General features: G+C 42.5%; 1 protein-coding gene across 1 annotated transcript in view; it reads left to right on the forward strand.

Annotated features, from left to right (window-relative positions):
- The window catches only part of dab2ipa (DAB2 interacting protein a), a gene marked incomplete at its 5' end in the record, with an annotated part of 178,686 nt that overhangs the window by 127,729 nt on the left and 30,216 nt on the right, over positions 1–20,741 (forward strand). The window contains 3 exons of the mRNA XM_080853935.1: positions 12,963–13,116; positions 13,312–13,410; positions 13,687–14,241. Of these exons, the coding sequence (XP_080710061.1) occupies positions 12,963–13,116; positions 13,312–13,410; positions 13,687–14,241 (808 nt within the window). The remainder of the gene's footprint in view (positions 1–12,962; positions 13,117–13,311; positions 13,411–13,686; positions 14,242–20,741) is intronic.

The following is a 20,741-nucleotide window of genomic DNA, read 5'->3' on the forward strand; positions in this document are numbered from 1 at the left end:
TGCGATAAAATATTTTAACGCAGGTAACGCAACATGTTTACTTTCGGTTTGCGTTGACACGACACGAACTGGCCTGCAGTCATTTAGACAGGAGATTACGAAGTGGTAGTGGAAGATGGGGAGAGCTGAGTGGGAAGTTTCTATTTAAGAGGCAAAATGACGGAACAATCGACCAAACTAAAGTTGTATGGAGCATTTGAAAGCTAAATTTAGCTAGAACAGAAGCAGCTCGTCTTTAAGTGATCACCTTAATGCAAAGCACCCGACAGAAAGCAGTCCCAGGTTAGATGGTCGCCAACCCACACTCCACGACTTCCCTAGGAAAATAACTAGACGTCTGTGGCGATATTAGCGGAGAAATTGAGAAGTTACTTAAGCGAAAGAACTACTACCAACACAATTAATATTCAGCGTAAATACAACCCTTATTCAATTATATTTGGTTTTGTGAATGGAGGTTGAGCCCAAGCGCAGTGTGTTGAGTGTGTTTTAAAGGCACCCAGTGCAACTTTCGAGACTTAAAAATAAACATTCAATTTCTAGTCTTTTTTTACACGTAGTAAGTTTCTCCATAACTCCATACCATTACATACCGACATTCAAGCAGCAAAGATGAGTCGTCGTTGTGTGGTGAGAACTGATAGAAAATCGATAACAACAACAATCGCCGCCATTTTCTTTATTTTTTGTAACCTACTATAAATAAAGCAGGCTTCCAGTCAATGGAAAAATGGCTTCTCCCCACCGGCGATTGTTGTTGTTTACGATTTTATATCAGTTCTCACCACACTCTTTGCTCCTTGAATGTCGATATGTAATGGTATGGAGTTATTGAAACTTACTACGTGTAAAAAAGACTAGAAATTGAATGTTTATTTTTCATTGAATGTTTACATAAAGTTGCACTGGGTGCCTTTAAAGCTGTCTATTGAGGCGCTCAAATCTGAATCGACATTTGGAGACGTGACATCCAGCACTCACGTACAGATGAAAGGCAGCCCGCTCCTTTAAAAACAAGTTAGACGAGTCGACGGACGTCAGTAAAGCTGCATTAGTGCTGTTTTTTTTTTTCGTTATTATTGGAGTGTTATTCTCCAAGAGGACATGCCTTTCTGTGGAGAGCTACCAATTCGAACTACTGCCCAGGAAGTGCTATTTATGTTGATAATAGATTGCAGCCACAGATTTAAATAATTTTTCCAATTATTTGAATCATCATATTGAACATTATTTGAACCTATTTGTTTGCATGTCTGAAGCATCACCTATTTTGATTAGGCCTAGCTGAGTGGTCTTGTTTGCATGTTCCATCACTTGTTTTGAGTGCATGCTACCTTTTGGGTATATTCTGGTGTTATTTCCTTGCTTGTTTGCTGTGCACAAATAGGCCTAGGCCTACGGCAACTAAGTTCTGTGTTTGATTTTATGTTGTTTTTTGGTGCACAATACAATTTTGATGCAATATCTGGAGTTAGATTTTCTTTTATTAATTTCTAGGCTTCCACCTGTAGCAGGTGCTGATGTTCGCTTATAAATTAGAATGAATGGATTATAGATTAAATTAGCCTAATGGAATATAGATAAACTAAAATAAGCGGAGTGTCTGTTGGGCCCTGACCTGTTACAAATACGAAAAGTCGAAAAGGTTGGGAACCCCTGATCTAAATCACCTAAAATACCATGCAATTCTTTTCCACCTATCAATGTAGGCCTTAGCAAGGTCATGCCTTTCCTTTTATAATCTGTTCAAACATGTTATTCCAGGTTGTTAACATTGATCAATAGTAGTATTACTTATTTTGGCCAACTTTTAATAGTGGTGCGCCTAGATATTTGCTGGTGCTCCCAATTTTTCTGGGTTAGGAGCACAGTGCTCCTAAACCAAAAAGTAAGTGTCAAGCCCTGTGATGGAACATGCAAACAAGACCACTCAGCTAGGTCTAATTAAAATAAGTGATGCTTCAGACTTGCAAACAAATAGGTTCAAATAGGTCAATATAATGATTGGAATAATTTAAATAATGAATTAAATCTGTGGCTGCAATCTATTATCAACATAAATAGCACCAATCATTCCTGGGCAGTCGTTTGAGTTGGTAGCTGTCCACAGAAAGCATATCCACTCCAATGATAACGCACAAAAACAACACTAATGCAACGTTACTGACGTCCGTCGAATCCTATACATTTACGAGTAATCACTTCAGACAGCCTGTATTTTAGACACTGTTGTTTAATGGTATATGTTTCGTGCTCTCTCGCCGTCAAGCAAGGAATATGCAAAACACAATGTTGCCACTCAACGGTAAATTGCTAGAATAGTGTGGGTTGGCAACCATCTAACCTGGGGTTGCTTTCTGTCGGGTGCTTTGCATTAAGGTGATAACTTAAAGACGAGTTGCTTCAGTGACAGCTAAATTCAGCTTGACAAATGCTACACAACTTTAGATTTGTCGATTGTTCCGTCATTTTGCCTCTTAAACAGAAACTTTCCGCCAAACAATCCCTCAGCTCTCTCCAACTTTCGCTACCGTCTCTGTCGCTCCTGCCTAACTGATTGCAGGCACCACCGGTTTCGTGTCAATGTACACCGGAAGTAAACAAAATTGCGTTAAATGCATTAAAAATGTGTATCACATTAATCTCGGCCACAATAATATCATAGATGTACGCGTTAACTTTGACGTCCTAAATTAATATTGTTCTCAATTTAAAATCAGTTACTCGCTCCGCCGCCCACCAATGGGGAAAAAAATAAATCTGAAACATTTTCGGGGCCCATGGGTTGAGAAACCGTGTGTTAGAGTGTCCATGTGGGTTTGTGTGTGTGACGGAGAGAATGGGCACACTGCGTGTCGTATAAAGACATATGAGATGTGTTTTCATCCCCTGTGTGTTTGACCGTATAGATGTGAAGGCTGGGCTGTGGAAACCTCCACAGGTCTTCATGGTCTATGGTGACACAACATTGAGGTCCATGGTTTATGGTGACACAACATTGAGGTCCATGGTTCATGGTGATTATACAGCAGTGAAGTCCATGGTTCATGGTGATTATACAACAGTGAAGTCCAGTTGAACAATTTAACAATTGAATAATGTATGTGATTCGGACAAGAGGCCTCCCACTCTTTAGCGCCAGTAATCACACCATGTTTGATATACTGCTGAATTGTACAACGTCAACATTCCATTGGTTCAAAGCCAGAGAGTAGAATTGCAGGCAGTGATTTATTCATTCATGTATTTCTTTGAACGTTGCATTTGACAGTTTTTGAGTGAGGAAAGCGAGCAAAACAGATTAGACAGATAGACCAAAGGCTGTGATTTGGAGACCTCCACATCAGGCTTCATCTAGACACCCCCTTCCTGACCCCATGACACGCTTTTCACTTCTCTCTCCTCCTGACCCAGCACAGGACACTCAGGGGGTTTACTGGCTTTGAGTGGTCATTTGGTTTTAAGAAGTCATTGGATCCAGATCTAAGATTATAACATTACATACCCAGTTCAAATAGTATGGATGGTGATGACAATGAAATTGATAGAGATATTGATAATGACAATGATATGTATAGAGATATTGATAGATAATGATAATGATATTGATCGTGATGAGGAGAAGGAGAAAGATCATTGTGGTTGTTGTTGTTTTTGTTCATCTAGAGGGAATATATCAGCAGAAGAAGCTGGTGGCCATTACATTTACAATCCTGCTGGAGTATTTTTATCTTGCTTGTTGATCTTGCTTGCATATTTTCAGAGGTGGACTACTTGCTAAAGTGTGTGAGAAGAAATGTGTTTCTTAAAGAATGCTCTGTAATGGCCTCCCAGTAGAGGCCTAGTTTGCTGCGAGTGATCCAGCATGCCTCTCATGTTTTCTCTGTTCTCTTGGATGACAAAGGAACTGGGGGGGGGAGGGGGCGGGGCATGAACATTGTGTGCGTATGCATTATGTATGTGTGTGTGGGGGGTACGTGTGTGTGTATAAGGGAATTTATGTATTGGTGTACACATTTGTGTGTGTGTGTGTGAGAGAGAGACCATATGTATGTAAATAAGATTATCTGTGTATGCATAATGTATGTTTGTAATATGTGGAGGTACGTACATTAGTCCATGTGTGTGTATAAGAGGATTCATGTTTGGGTGTATATACACATCTGTGAGTGTGAGTACCATGTAACATTTTTTCTGTGAAAATATTGAGAAAACATTCTATAGAATTCTTCACGGAATTTGATATGCATTGTATATTTGTACCTGACTGGTGTTCCTACGGTACTTAAGATTCTGTATGCCGCATGTTTATACCTGACTGGTATGTCTTGGATGTTGGAGAGCCATTAGAAAGAGGCTGTGACAGTCACCTATAGTTTGAGTGGGACGTTCCTCTGAACCAGCATTTCTTTTCTCATGGGATTAGGGCTGCTTTGAAAAAGGGCCTTGTATATTTCAACCGCCTAATGCTTGGAGTAAACTCCACCATTGCATAACTCCCAATCAGCCAGCACAATGCTTCACCTGCAAAGGACTCAAACCAGAGTCGTGGGTACTAAGTGAGGGGGTTCCATGTGCATTGGTTGTGCACACAGCACCTCCAGGTAAATCGTGGAGAACATAGAACGTGCTGAGAGCTTGGGGAACTGTACAGATGCAGGACGATTGGGGTCTGCTGTGGTGTGTTCTCCCTGTTATGTTTTTCCTGATACTCAATGGAACCGTGGTCTCTGTGTTTGTGTTACTATGTACAATTCACCCTTCCGCGACCACTCCCCCAAAACGGTAACTGATCAATCATAGCATAGCTACGGTTACTAAGCTCGGGACCTCAGTCAAGCGAGCCATTTTGATGAATGGAAGTCTATGTGAGAGACGTCTGCTAGAGAAGAGAAAATGAAACGTTGCGCTTATGGAGTGTGTAATTCTGACATCCGATATCCAAAAAGGCTGGAGGGAGGGGTACAATTTTATCCCTTCCCGAAACCCAAGACCCAGAGAGAGAAATGCCTGCTGTGGATCAAACAATGTGGACGACCCCCCCATCAGCTGAGTGTCAGCAACATAAACAGAAGCACATACGTTTATTCCAAGAAGCTATGTCGCTAAAATCTGCCCACTGCATCGAAAACGTGAGAAAACCCTTGCTTAAAATACGATTCAGTTTTACCACCTTACATGTTTGCATAGCGGCGACTGTGTAGATGATAGAACACATAAATATAGCTGGAATTAACCTGTTAGCCTTAGCATTTGACTGTCTACAAACACGGCATGTAATGTAGCCTTCATAAGCATATTGCAGGCCCTTTTGCCTGCTTCGATCTGAGATCTTGCTGTTTTTCCAAAAATTGCTTGTGATTTCTTTGGGTAGAGCTGAAATTGACACGGTTGAAAACATGTTGCCACGCCATTCATACCAATGCTGAGAACCTGGGAAACGTGAATGCTTGACTGATATAGCAACCGTTGCTAAGGGGGGCGGAGTTTGCGGAAGGGTCAATTGACCAGCACTCTAGGCAGCATGTGAGGAAAAAGTGTGTGTGTGACCTGCATCTGGCTTTCCTGGCGTTCCTGGTGCTGGCTTACCCTTGCGGTGCCAATGTCGGAGTGCTCCACAGGGAGACCAGGCTCCTGTCTGAAATGTGGGAAAGACAGGGAGGCGGAGCGAACGCTCCAAACAGACCTCCACACACCAGGATGTAGGACACAAACACACACACACCTACTCACAAACACGTATACATACACAAACACACACCCCTACTCACATACACGTAAACATACACAAACACACACCCCCTACTCACATACACGTATACATACACAAACACACACCCCCTACTCAGAGTTAAAAGAAGACCTAAGTTCACCATTCTAATAAATCTAATTATATCATATATCTAATAAAGTTCTCAGACCTGATGTCAGATGTTAAAGTTTCGGCAACTGTTGAAATGCAATTCCATGCGATTTTCTGCAAAATAAAGAACGACGTAAACCTTGATCTTTCATGAAATTGTATCACAATCTCTACTGCGAATCTAGCACAAGGCAGTGTTTTGAATGAGTTCTCTATATTTTCCATTTAGGTTCCATGGCAATATGGATTCACTGGCGTTTTTTCTTTTCTTCCGCGGGTTGGGTCGGGTTTGGGTAATTATCAGTGCATATTTTTGCGGGCTGGGCGTTCAGATCTCCTCACGGGTTGGGTTGGGGCGGGTGTAAAAAAAAATCTGACCGGCGCATCACTAATGGCCAGGGTAGAAGGTTTGGTAACACTTTCTATGAAGCCCAGCGTTATAAGGCCCTATAAGGACATTATAAGGGCCTTAATAATGACTTATAGCGATTGCTACGATGACTTATAGCTACTTTATAACTACGTATAATTTCTTCATAATTACTCATAATCACCTTTATGATACATTATATCAGTTCATTATGAATGGTTATAATTAAAGACGGAATAATGCATTATAAATATGTGACTGTCGGGTAACACTTGCTATGAAGCCTGCCTTTATAAGGTCCTATAAGGACATTAATGATGACGTTTTAAAAGTAGCTATAAGTCATTGTAGCACTCTTTATAACTATGTTTAGCATCTCCACAATGACTCATATCCACTGCTCTGAAACGTTATGTCAGTTAATTATAAATGGTTATAATCTAAGATAAAATGATGCATTATAAATATGTGATCATAGGTTTGTGTGGGTAATCATGAATCCTACGAAGCCTGCATATATGAAGCACTATAAGAACATTCATAATACCTTTAAAAACTAGTTTTATTTTTAATTATGTCATTTTTGGCTTTCCATACATGCAGTCTGCATCACGTATGATAAGGCAATGTATGCATTAGGCATTGGACGTTTCCTGAAGTTGCTAAATGTTACTTAATGTTGCTAAATGTAATTGGATTAGCCTTACGGCTCAAATGTGTTAAAGCTTGGTGAATATTGGCGAATTGTAAGGTTACAGCTGTATAGAAAGTAGGTCCACATCTGTTTGGCTTCTGTTTCTTTTGTACGGTAGTCTAATGATGCAGGACTATTTTTGTTAAGATGGAACAGGTCCTCCATGTATCACTTTAGCTGAAGCCCATAAAATATAGTGTTAATTATGTTCATTTCCTTTTAATGTCTATTACAGGAAAATTATTTGGCAGCAGATTTCATTAATGAATGGTGTATTACTGTCTTATTTTCAAACGTTCAATAAATCATTGCTTAGGTCATTCAAAGCTCTAATCAATGCAGAAACACATCTTCCAACTGTAATTAATTTGACTAGATTATACGGAATTATTGAACAACAAACAAAACATTTCACTGACCCCCTTATTATATAATGTAGTGTACTACCGTGATGTATACAGTACAGCCTGGTTGGGAATTGGAATATCCATTGTACTCTAATTCTAATTCCAATTCTAATTCTTTTCCAATTCCATGTCTAGAAATGTCCTCCTTTCAGAGTTTGGCCCTTCCAGTGGAGAGACAGATGTTGCCTTTGAAATCAACACATGCAGATGTGTTTTGGTCCGAAGGCAGCTCCAACCACACTCACTATTACTTTACTCAAACACTATGACTCTCGGCACTGGACCGCCTCTGTAGTGAGCCCTCAGAGTCAGCTCCACTCCCAGCTGGGATTTTTAATGTGGCCAAAAGACCTTGTTATTTCCTGTTACATTCCCAGAATGCATTGTGGTTTTTATCCAGGCCCCTAAAGTTTCTTGGCAGCAGAGCCGAATCTTCCCTTTTGAGCGCTGACATCATTTTGTGAAGAGGGAACTCAGCAGGTTGAAGGAGGAGGCTGAGGTTTTATTCTAGTCCCCACTGGAAATGGACTTTACTAGACACCGCGGGTAGGGAAGCAAGCAGAACCTCGGCTGCTCTGGTATGCAGTAGAACAGGAAGCATGTGAGAGGGACTTGCGTTCAACATGCTTGATTTGTTTACATGGGGCGGAAACTCCCTAGATTACATCCGACTATTTAAACAGGGTTGGCCTAAATGTGGCGTGCTGGCTTCAGAGCAGGACTCGTGCTGAAGCCAGTGGCTGTTTGGGTGTGTCTTGCATCTCTGTTCTCCCCGGTGACTAGAGCCAGATCTGACTGACTCATCTCAGTATTGACTTCATGTTACCTCCACTCAAGTCCTGTTTAAATGAATGAGGCTTTACAGACAACAGAGGGTTCTGGAAGACATCTGGCCCTGAATTGGTTGCTAAGTTACCATTCTTAGGCTAAGACAAGGACCACAAGCGGAATGGCTCACACCCTCAGGCGGCTTCTGGACGCATCATCAGACTCCCAACTGCAATATCACACTCGCCAAAAACACAACATTACACTCACACAATGCATACCCCTCCCAAACACAGCATCACACTCCCAAACTGCATACTCCTCCCAAACACAACATCACACTCCCAAACTGCATACGCCTCCCAAACACAACGTCACACTCCCAAACTGCTCACACCCCCCAATCACAACATTAGGTTTACAGTCACAGCATCAGACTTCCAAACACAGTTTAGACTACCGGTCTCAATATCAGACACACAATCACAGCAACAGACTATACAACACAGCATCAGACTCTCACATGTATGAAGAAACAGGTAGGAATGTCTTAGGGAGAGGGGCCTTGTATGTTGGATGAGAGATGACACCCTGCTTTATCATCAACCTTTATGTCAGGCCTATGCAGGTGTCATAGAGAGTGCTTTAGGTCAGGACTAAAAGAGAGTGCGTTATGTCAGGTCTAATAGAGTGCTTTATGTCAGGTCTAATAGAGAGTGCTTTATGTCAGGTCTAATAGAGTGCTTTATGTCAGGTCTAATAGAGAGTGCTTTATGAACATGAGGTGAGATGTGTGCTCAAATCAGTGAGTACCAGAAAAGCGGCTGGCCCTGACGGAGTATCTGGAAAGGTTCTCAATTCCTGTGCCAACCAACTCGCTGGGGTCTTCACCAAGATCTTCAACCTTTCGCTTACTCTAGCCACCATCCCACCCTGCCTAAAATCAGCTATCATCATCCCTATCCCTAAGAAACCAGCCATCAACAGCCTAAATGACTCTAGACCGATTGCACTTACACCTGTAATAATGAAGTGCTTTGAGAAACTGGTTTCTCGCCACATCAAATTAACCCTTCCCCTCACATTCGACCCGCATCAGTTTGCTTACAGAGCAAACAGGTCCACGGAAGATGCCATAGACGTAGCCCTCCACTAGGCATTGAGCCACCTGGAACTCTGTGGAACCTATATAAGAATGCTCTTCATTGACTACAGCTCAGCTTTTAATACTATCATCCCTGACATACTAGTAAGCAAATGAACTGCACTAGGCCTCTCCCCCTCCATCTGCACCCTTTATAAAGGACTTCCTCACAAACCGCCCACAAACTGTAAAACACGGCCCCCACCTCTCCTCCACCATCACGCTTAGCACTGGCTCTCCACAAGGCTGTACTGAGCCCACTACTGTACTCCTTGTACACTCATGACTGTACTCCAACCCATCCCACCAACACCATCATTCAATTTGCTGATGACACCACCGTGATCGGGCTCATAACAGAAGACGACGAATCAGCGTACAGAGATGAGGTACAGAAACTGACAGTGTGGTGCTCAGACAACAATCTTTCACTGAACACCACAAAAACGAAAGAACTAATTCTGGACTACAGAGGGCAAGGTGCAGATCCGGCCCCACTCTACATCAACGGGGACTGTGTGGAGAAGGTCCACTCCTTCAAGTTCTTAGGAGCCCTCCTGACAGATGACCTCTCATGGTCTGCCAACACCTCAGTGACAGTCAAAAAAGCACAGCAGAGACTACACTTCCTGAGAGTACTCAGGAAAAACAACCTGGAGTGTAAATTGATGATGGCCTTCTACCGCACCACTATCGAAAGTGTACTGACGTACTGCATCACGGCGTGGTACTCTGGTTGCTCTTCAGCAGACAAAAGAGCCCTCCAAAGGGTCAACACAGCACAAAAGATCACTGGCTGCTCCCTGCCCTCCCTGTAATCCATTGCCCGCTCCCGCTACCTAAGCAGGGCCAATAACATCCTAAAAGACTCCTCTCACCCAGGCCACCACTTGTTTACTCTCCTACCCTCAGGCAGACGGTGCAGATCCTTTAGAGCAAGGACTACACGTCTTAGGAACAGTTTTTTCCCTACGGCCATCAGAACACTAAATACAGTCATGCACTAAACTTTCACTTTATTGACTGCAAGTCACACATACCATCTCTGTATTTCTTATTCTGTGTACAGTTGTTGTATATATTGTATATAAGTATATACATATATATATATATATATACTGTATATATTCTGTTATGCTGTGTGCTGTTGCTGTATATATTGTATGTAAATATATATATATATATAAGTACTTTAATATATTCCACAGCGCTTTGTTGCACTCTTAATATTTATATATATTTTTATGCTATTCCTACCGTTTTTAGAAATGCAATATTGTTGTGTTATATGTTGTCCCTCGTCGCACCAACAGGAGAAGCACTCCAAATTTCGTTGTATGTAAATACAATGACAATAAAGGCTTTTCTATCTATTCTATCTTTATGTCAGTTCTAATAGAGAGTGCTTTATGTCAGGTCTAATAGAGAGTGCTTTATGTCAGGTCTATGTCAGGTCTAATAGAGAGTGCTTTATGTCAGGTCTAATAGAGAGTGATTTATGTCAGGTCTATGTCAGGTCTAATAGAGAGTGCTTTATATCAGGTCTAATAGAGAGTGCTTTATGTCAGGTCTATGTCAGGTCTAATAGAGAGTGCTTTATATCAGGTCTAATAGAGAGTGCTTTATGTCAGGTCTAATAGAGAGTGCTTTATGTCAGGTCTATGTCAGGCCTAATAGAGAGTGCTTTATGTCAGGTCTAATCGAGAGTGCGTTATTTCAGTTCTATGTCAGGCCTATAGAGAGTGCTTTATGTCAGGTCTATGCAGGTCTAATAGAGAGTGCTTTATGTCAGGTCTAATAGAGAGTGCTTTACGCCTTTCAACCAAAACTACTCAGAAAATGGCGCCTAAATGCCAGTAAATGTGCAGGACTTCAATCACTAGCTCACGCCTTCCCCACAAGGACTGACTTCACATGACGTCCTCAGTCTAAAAGAGTTCAGGAGTTGTTGCGGTTTGACTGCAACTTTTGTTGGAGTTAGGGTGGTGGTGATTGCCTGCCTGTGTGTGTGTGTGTGTGTCCGTGTCTGTGTGTGTTCGACTCTTTACCTGTGAGGATGTGTTTGCTCCCTGAGGCAGGAAGTGGAGGATACTTAACTCATGCATAACATGGCTGTGGTGGTGGTTGGGGTGGGTGGTACAGCATTGGGGTGATGAGTCAGCAATTATCTCTCTCTGTCGGACTCCCAGCAGGTGCTTGATTGCAGCTCTTAACCCAAACAATGATTGTAATGTGCAGGCATTAACACCCCCCCCCCCCCATCAGCATCACCAGCAACAACAGCACCCAACCCTATTGTGTTTATGTCCCATCAATCTCTCTCTCTCTCTCTCTCTGTCTGTCTGTCTGATTCTCTCTCTTTGTCTATCTCTATGTCTGCCTGTCTGATTCTCTCTCTTTCTGTCTGTCTGTCTGTTCGTCCGTCTGTCCGTCCGTCTGTCTGTGCGTCTGTCTCTCTGTCTGTCTGACTCTCTCTCCCTCCCTCTCTCTCTGTCTGTCTGTCTGATTATCTCTCTTTCTCTCTCTCTGTCTGTCTGACGCTCTCTCCCTCCCTCTCTCTCTCTCTTCATTGAGTTCGGCACACAGACACTTCTCACACCTTGGACCCTCTCTATGCTTCAGGCACTCATCTGTTATTTTCTTTTATTAATCTCAAGGAATAGCAGGAAAGAGCACCGCGTTCATGTCCAAAGTGCCAATCAACAACACCACTGATATTGCAGTTATAGTCTGTAGGAGCTGAGTCATTCGGTAGTGACCTGTCTCCATGCTGTCATTTCATTCACCAATCAGAGGCGTTTTATTCCCACTGTTCTTCTTTTCCACCTGTAGGTGTCTGAGATCAGCCACACCCATTGATGTGTGTGTGCGGGTGTGTGTGTTTGTGTGTGTGTGTGTGTGTGTGTGTGTGTGTGTGTGTGTGTGTGTGTGTGTGTGAGTGTTTGAGATCAGCCATTCCCAATGATGTGTGTGTGTGTTAGTGTGTGTTTGACTATTTGAGATCAACCATACCCAATGATGTGATATTTAAAGAGCATATACTCCCCTAGTTTCTGCTTTTTATACACACACACACACACACTCACACATACAGACAAATAGGCCTATATCCAAAATAATTATGCGCGGGTAAGATGCTTCTAGAAATCTACGCCACATTTTGAATAAATGGCATAGATAGCCAAGCCATTCTGAAATATGCCCCTGGTATCTGGGACCTTGCAGCTCTTGTTGATCCTGGCATTTTCCACAGAATTATGTTTTTGTCTCTCTCTTCCTTTTTCCTTTCTTTCTGTGGATGCTATCTGATGCAAGGTTGAAATAATCTCATTCTCCCTTTGTGTGTGTGTGTGTGTGTGTGTGTGTGTGAGTGTGCGTGGGTCTGTCACTCTGTATGTGTGTGTGTAGATCCCATCTGATTCCAAGGTTGAAAGTTTCTCTCTCTCTCTCTCTCTCTCTCTCTCTCTCTCTGGGCGTGGGTTTTTCCCTCTTGTACTCTTTCGCTCTCTCCCTCTTTCTGCTGTGTGTATACAGATCCACCTTTTCTTTCTCCCTCTATATTTGTGTGAGTGTGTGTGTGTATCTGTGTGTGTGTGTATCTGTGTGTGTGTTTGTGTGTGTGTGTGTGTGTACAGATCCAATTTGATGCAGAGGCTAAAGGGGCCGCTCACTCATTCTCTCCTCCTCTCTTTGTGTCTGTCTGTGCATGTGTGTAGATCCCATCTGATGCCGAGATTGAAGGAGTCTCGCTCCCACGAGTCGTTGCTCAGCCCCACTAGTGCAGTAGAAGCTCTGGACCTCAGCATGGAGGACGAGGTGCTCATCAAACCAGTGCACAGCAGCATCCTTGGACAGGACTACTGCTTCGAGGTACGCACACACACACACACACACACACTAAAACAAACATGGAGAAGTGAATATAATCCCTTGGCACTCGCACAGGTGGCTAAAGTGCTGTAAGGTCCCTGACATCAATCATGTATTTGTCCATTGAAGAGATGCTGTGATCTTTTTTCCCCCTTTAACCTGACCAGTGGTTAATGGGCTTATTGGTTGTTCCAGGTGACCACATCAACAGGAAGCAAATGTTTCTCGTGTCGCTCAGCCGCAGAGAGGGACAAATGGATGGAGAACTTACGACGAGCCGTGCACCCCAACAAAGTAACACGTCTCCTTAATCTTCATGTCAACAGAGAAATGATGTACAGTCATGCTCTCCTGTGATCATTAAAACAGTCATGTTTATCATCTCAGCCCTTTTACTGATACTAGATATAAGTAAGGTATCACTCACACACACTCACACTCACACACACACGAAAGGGCTGAACTTTCCTTTTGACTGATAAATCTAGAGAAAAAGATAATTGAAACACTGAACAGTGTAGCGATTGTGTGTTGATGGTCTATGTTGATGACGTCTCTATTTCCCCGCAGGACAACAGTCGCCGCGTGGAGAACCTACTGAAACTGTGGATTATTGAGGCTAAAGACCTGCCGGCCAAGAAGAAGTACTTCTGCGAGCTCTGCCTGGACGACACGCTTTACGCGCGGACTACCTGCAAACTCAAAACAGACAATGTCTTCTGGGGAGAGCACTTTGAGTTCAACAACCTGCCCGCCATCAAGAGCATCACCGTGCATCTGTACAAGGAGACGGACAAGAAGAAAAAGAAAGACAAGAACAACTACGTGGGATTGGTCAACATCCCCATCGGTGCCGTCACTGGGCGGCAGTTCATGGAGAAATGGTACACCGTCAGCACCCCGAACCCCAACAAGGGCAAGACGCCGGGCCCCATGATCCGCATGAAGTCCCGGCACCAGAGCATGTGCATCCTGCCCATGGAGCAGTACAAGGAGTTTGCCGAGTACATCACCAACAACTACCTGCTGATGTGCTCCATGCTGGAACCGGCGCTCAGTGTCAAGAACAAGGAGGAGATGGCCTCCGCCCTCGTGCACATCCTGCAGAGCACTGGCAAGGCCAAGGTGAGAACGCTGACGATAATGCACCTTCAGGAGGGAAATGGTCAAATGGAGGAGGAGTTATTACTATCTAGCATTCATAGTGGAACATTTTGTTTTGTTTTCTAGAACGCAAGCCTGTTCATATTTCAAAATGTGAGCGTCTCACTGTGGAGGCCTCCTAATGCTCCTTTCAGAAGGAAATCTGGTTGAAGTTAGACTAAAGATGTAATCTGGTTGAAGTTAGATTTAACATGTAATCTGGTTGAAGTTAGACTAAAGATGTAATCTGGTTGAAGTTAGACTGAAAATGTAATCTGGTTGAAGTTAGACTAAAGATGTAATCTGGTTGAAGTTAGACTTGGTTTTGTGAAAGGTTGTTGATATTTTAGCTTAATGGTCAATCAAATTACCCCATTCCCTTACTGAAGCACCATGTTGATTAGCTGGAATTGTTTATGGCTCGGTTTGAGCCACAGTATCCCATTTACAAAGCCAGGACTGCGGATGAACACCGGAGGTTTTTTTTTTTTTTTAATTTTATAGTGCATACACTGAAGGGACAGTTAGATGGCCGTGAGGAGCAATTTGCTGAATTTGACAAAAAGTGTATAGGGCATAGAATTACAGAGTGTACCTTTAATTGGAAGACATGTGAACTATAAGCATGTGACATCAATAGAAGATAGTTTAACATCCGCTTGCTAACAGAGACATTAGCCTATTACTGTAGCATAATGCTGCAAGGGAACATCCGTTTTATATTCAGCAGCTAACAGCAGATAACTGACTATAGTATTACATGCTTTATCAATATTGTATTTAGCAGCTACCGGCAGCAGCAGTATAGCATGTTGATAGTACGGCATTGAATGCCTATCATCACATGAGTGTAAAGGTGAATGTTACAGGTGTGTTTTTGTATCCGGTCGGCAGCTAATATCTGTAACACTAAACAACATCGCACATGGAACATAAGCATAGCATACAGCTGGTTTTCATGAGCCTTAGTGCTGTTAACAGCTAGTTGCAGTTATGTGGAAGCATAGTGTAGCATCTGGTAGTAGGCAATTAGTGTACCACACAGCTGCTATTGTCTGTTCTGTTCAGTAAACAGCTGGTAACATCTGCTGGCATGCAACAGCTAATAGCAACATAGACCCGTGTAGATTGGTCTCAATGTTATTCCATAGACCCATGTAGATTGGTCTCTATGTGATTCAATAGACCCATGTAGATCGGTCCTTATGTGTTTCAATAGACCCATGTAGATTGGTCTCTATGTGATACAATAGACCCATGTAGATTGGTCTCTATGTGATTCAATAGACCCATGTAGATCGGTCCCTATGTGTTTCAATAGACCCATGTAGATTGCTGATGGCTAACTAGATAGCAGGTCACTCTGGAAGGGATTCAGCCCCGATGGGGTGCCAAGTTTGAAAGAGGATGTTTGTTATTAGAGGCATAATTCATGGTGCTGTTGGACTGGTTCTGTAGCTTATCTGGTAAAGCTTGGTGATAACTACACCATGGTCATGGGTCTAAAACTCATGAACAAACAAATACAGTGATGTCTGTTGGAGTGTTCCTGTAGTTCATGTGGTAAAACTAGGTGCAGCGTTGCTTGGTACATGAGCTTTTAGTTCCTGTCTCAGGATGTTCCTGTAGTGCATGTGGTAATATGCTAGGTTACGTATGTAACCATGGTTCTATGAATTTCGGATGACCGCCAGAGTTTGGCAGTCACTCAGAATATTCACAAGAAGATAATAAGGGTCAAGTCCTGGGTGAACGTGCCTTTAGTACCGGGGCAAAGGGGCATACGTCACCTAGGTCTAGGGGTGGGAATCACTTGGCACCTCACGATTCGATTCGATTCCGATTCAGAGGTCAACGATTCGATTCTAAATCGATTATCGATTTTAAATCGATTTTTTAAATAAAAAAAAACCCTTTTTATTGGTTTAGAATTGATAATCGAGAATCGATTTTAAACCGATTATCGATTTTAAACCAATTATCGATTATCAATTCTAAACCGATAAAACAATTATCGATGCATTTCGATTTTTTTAATCATTTGAGTTTGCAACTCAGAGTCTAAAATCACTTCCTACTTTGTGTTTGATAATGAAAGAAAATCAACAGATGAATTACCTTCTCTATTTTCTTTATTAGAGAAAAAGCTTTTCTTGTCACAATTTTGACTTTCTATGAGCAATGCAATAATCGATGCAGCTTGCATTCCAACATAAAATGGATGTTTAAAAAAATAAAAAAAAAATTTATTACAAAAACGATTATAAACTCTTCTGAATCGAGACAGAATTGTTTTAGAGAGAATCGAGAAAAAAATAAATCGATTTTTTTTTTCCCACCCCTACCCAGGTCACAGGTGACTTTGTTGATACAAGCACTCGAACTACACGTACACGTGATTGACATCCAGTGCTGAAAGCACTGCCTCTGGGGGTCAGTAAAAATGAAATAGAACTAGGTGCAGCGTTGCTTGGTACATGAGCTTTTAGGTCCTGGCTCACATCTCATGCTAGCACAAAGAAAAACAATTAATTGACTTCATTGTATCTTACGCCAAAAAACACACAGGCTCTCATGCCAAGTCAGCCTTGAAAGTTGGTTTAGGTGATAACTACACCAAGGTTATGGGTCTATCTAGGAAGAACACATAAAGATGTAAAGATGCCAAATGTATATCCGAATGGATAAAATCACCTACCTAATATGTAATCTAATGATCGTGCTGAATTTTGATACGGTGTTGTCTGTTGCTCCGATTTGAGAAGGGAGCTAAACGCCCAGCATATTTTACCATCTCTCTCTCTCTCTGTCTCTCTCTCTCTCTCTCACCCTTCTTCTCATTCCCTTTACCTTTCTCTCGCTCCTTCCCCGACTCATTGCATAAGAGGTGAGCAGCTTACACAGACTGCAGTGGAAATGCAGAAAAGCCTGTGTATGGTGGAGCAAACGTGTGTTTCTCAGTGCGGATATTTCAGGGGAAAGGAGATTATTGGGAGCTCCTGTTTTGGATTCCTTTTTAAATGGAGCTAATGCCAGCTACTAATCAATAGAACAGAACAAAAGCATCATTTGTGTGTGTGTGTGTGTGTGTGTGTGTGTGTGTGTGTGTGTGTGTGTGTGTGTGTGTGTGTGTGTGTGTGTGTGTGTGTGTGTGTGTGTGTGTGTGTGTGTTGGCTCAATAAGCTCAGAAGTGTGTTTGTCTGCGTGTGTGATTGTATTGTGGCTCACTGAGCTAAGAGGTGTGTGTGTGTGTGTGTGTGTGTGCATCCCCAGCTCGCTGTGTGTGTGTCTGTGTGTGTGATTACGCTTGTTAACTCAAGCATGAATGACACAAGCTGGAGGTGAGGTGTGGGCTGGAATGGATTTGGATGTGTGGGGGGGGGGGGGGGGTTTCCTAATAATCACCTCAAAATCAGTTGACAACCCCTCCTCCCTCAAAGGAACTTCCGTTACCTACAGTGTGTGTCATCCGTCATGCACAGTGTTACTACGCCGCTCTTGTCTGACTCTTGCGTGTGTTGTCCGGGCCTCGGTTAGATTCATACGTCTGAGGTATTGTCTGGCGCTGGAAGCTAGTCGGTAATCTGATGTAATCTCCCTCGGCAGGGGCGCAGCAGAGAAAGGGCTGCTCTCTGTGGAGGGGTGATGGATGGCCCTCTGTAGAGATCTCATCAGCCTCCACACGAGCAGGGGGCTGTGTTCATGTCTGAGTGCACTGACAAAGGGCCTAGCGCTTCAATGGAGCTCAATGAGGTAGCCTAGTTGTTGCTAACCCAGCCTAGCGCTACTGATGAACTTGATGAGGTAACCAGTCCAGTCAGTGAAGAAACTGGCTCTACAAATTACCTGGAAGATGTAGTCCAGTGCCTACTGAGGCCTAGCTTTATGATATGACTTAGTCATTGCTAATAAGTCTATCTGTACAGCTTAATTTTACTGTCAGGCTTGATGAGGTAGCCTTGTTGCCTAACTTTACTAATGAACCTGATGAGGTAAAATGTCTGCTAAAGAGCTGAACTCTACAGAAAAGCTTCACAGTGTAAACTTATCTCCGCTATAGGCTCTAATGAACATAGTGAGGTAGCTAGTCGAGTCATGGAAGAGCTTCACTATACAGATGAACTGAATGAGGTAGCCTGGTGGCTGCTAGCACACGTAGCTTTTGACAAGCTTGAAGCCTAGTTGGTATACAGACCTTAGCTGTACAGATGAGCTGGATAAGGTGGCCTAGTTCCTGCTAGAATAAAATCCGTTTACAGACCTTTTTGCTGGCCACTCCATCTTTTCCTCAATCCGGAAGATAATGAACTGTAGAACAAAGCTGAAAAAGAGTGAGCGATCATTTCTGAACTTAAGACATGCTATGCTGCTCACACTTCCATTTTGTTGGACGTGTGTGTGTGTTTGTGTGCGTGTGTGTGTGTGTGTGTGTGTGTGTGTGTGTGTGTGTGTGTGTGTGTGTGTGTGTGTGTCAGCTAATATAGATTTTGCAGATAGCACAAAGAATGCTTCAAATAATTTGTAATTAGTAACTTCAACCTAGACACAGTTGCTATGGTAAACAGCTGCGAATGCTATCTACACAATCTCTATTATCTCAATTATCAATTGCACATATGCATTGACTTCAAAACTCTCCAAAACAAATACCAATATCCTCAAGAGATGACTGCTTTAAGGTTGGAGCTGTGGCGCAAGCGGCAGCAACCCTGCACCATGAATGGGTCTGATGGGGACACAGGTAAGAGTTCAGGTTCGAGACTGACTTGCAGTCGTTTCACAATCTCTCCCTCCAGCTAGCTTCCTGTCTCTCTCTATTGTCCTATCCGATTAAAGGCAAAAAAGCCCAAAAATTAAGCTTGAAAAATAAAATTAAAAACATTATTTGTCCTAGATATTGAGAAAATATTTCTTACGGTTTCTAGGCAAATGTACTTGTTTTCAGTGTAGCTTTACTGATTTCAAGATAAATTACCTAGCATGCAGACTCATTTCAAAAGGATGTTGCTAGCATTTGCTGAATATAAGCACCTTTCCCTACATATTGAGACAGGGGCGGAGTGGCCATCGGGAGAACCGGGACTTTTCCCGGTGGGCCGGTCGGCTAATGAACTCACGTGACTCATCCTGCAGGCCGGCCTTCGCAGCCGTGTCAAGTGTATGAGCTGCCCATTGAGTTGTCGTGTCTGTCAAATCTTGGTAGCGTTAAAATCTCCGAGATCTCCGAGAGTTACACGTGGAGTGGTCCAACCAATATTTATTGCACATTTATTGGTGGGTGTTAAACTCACTCTCATGAATCCAGCCAACTGATTTCTGTTTAGCCTCCTATATTTATGTAATTATTTTTATTCAGACGCTACATTACTTTCATGACCACAAATATAAATTGGCCAGCAATTCGTTTTTTTGTTCATAAATTAATTTACAATGGTCGGAGCAGAGCCTCATGGGAAATGCGTATCGTTCTGCCTTCATCAAGTGAACGTAGGGAGTTAAATTAGCGGCTATGAGGGAGAGAGAGCAGGTGAAGCGTACCTGATGGAGGGACATATGAGAAAGGAGAAAGGAGGGGCCGAAAAGGCCAGACTGAAAAAGAAGCGGATGCTGGAGGAGAGTGCATCAAAATGTACAAGAATTACGGATTTATTCAACCAGCCGTCAACTAGTGATGCGAGTGAGTTGACAGGACACATTGTTGCGAATTAGCATAACATTTGAGCCAATACTGGACGTGATTTGTTCCGTATTTCCATAGTACATATACAAATACACATGTCTGTCACCCACACATCAACACTAAATCTAACAATAATTGTTTGTGTAGTTGATAAATGGGAGGTGGAGGGGATGGGTTGGGCCAGTTTTGGGCACGTGGTGGGCCGGTGCAGTCAGAATAGTCCCGGTGGATTTTTGTGTCCCACTCCGCCCCTGTATTGAGATAATAATTCTTAAATATTTTTGGCATCTAGGCCAATGTTCTTGTTTTTAATGTAGCTTGACTGATTTCAAGATGAATTGCCTAGCATGCACACTCATTTCAAAAGGATGTTGCTAGCATTTGCTGAATATAAGCACCTTTCCCTACATATTGAGAAAATAATTCTTAGATATCTTTGGTATCTAGGCAAATGTACTTGTTTTTAGTGTAGTTGACTGAGAAGGATAAAATGCTTGAAATAAGAAATTCTGACTTTGACAAAGCAGTTTTGTGCTTGAAAGTGGGGATCAAACTGCCTTATAATAATGGCAATTCTAGTTTCAAGCATTAACATGCTCAGAACCAGTAATAAAATCTCAGTAACAAGTAATAAACCCTTATTAAGATAAGTAAGGACTGAAACGCTTGAAGCAAGTGAAATGTTCTAACACAAAAAATGCCTGTAAGAAATAATAACTTGTCAGACAAAAAACAAGCATACATTGCCTTGATTAAAGATATTTTATCTGACTAAGATTTCACTTTTTGCAGTGTATATGGG

This window comes from Sprattus sprattus (genome assembly GCF_963457725.1).
Source record: "Sprattus sprattus genome assembly, chromosome: 16".
Lineage (NCBI taxonomy): Eukaryota > Metazoa > Chordata > Actinopteri > Clupeiformes > Clupeidae > Sprattus > Sprattus sprattus.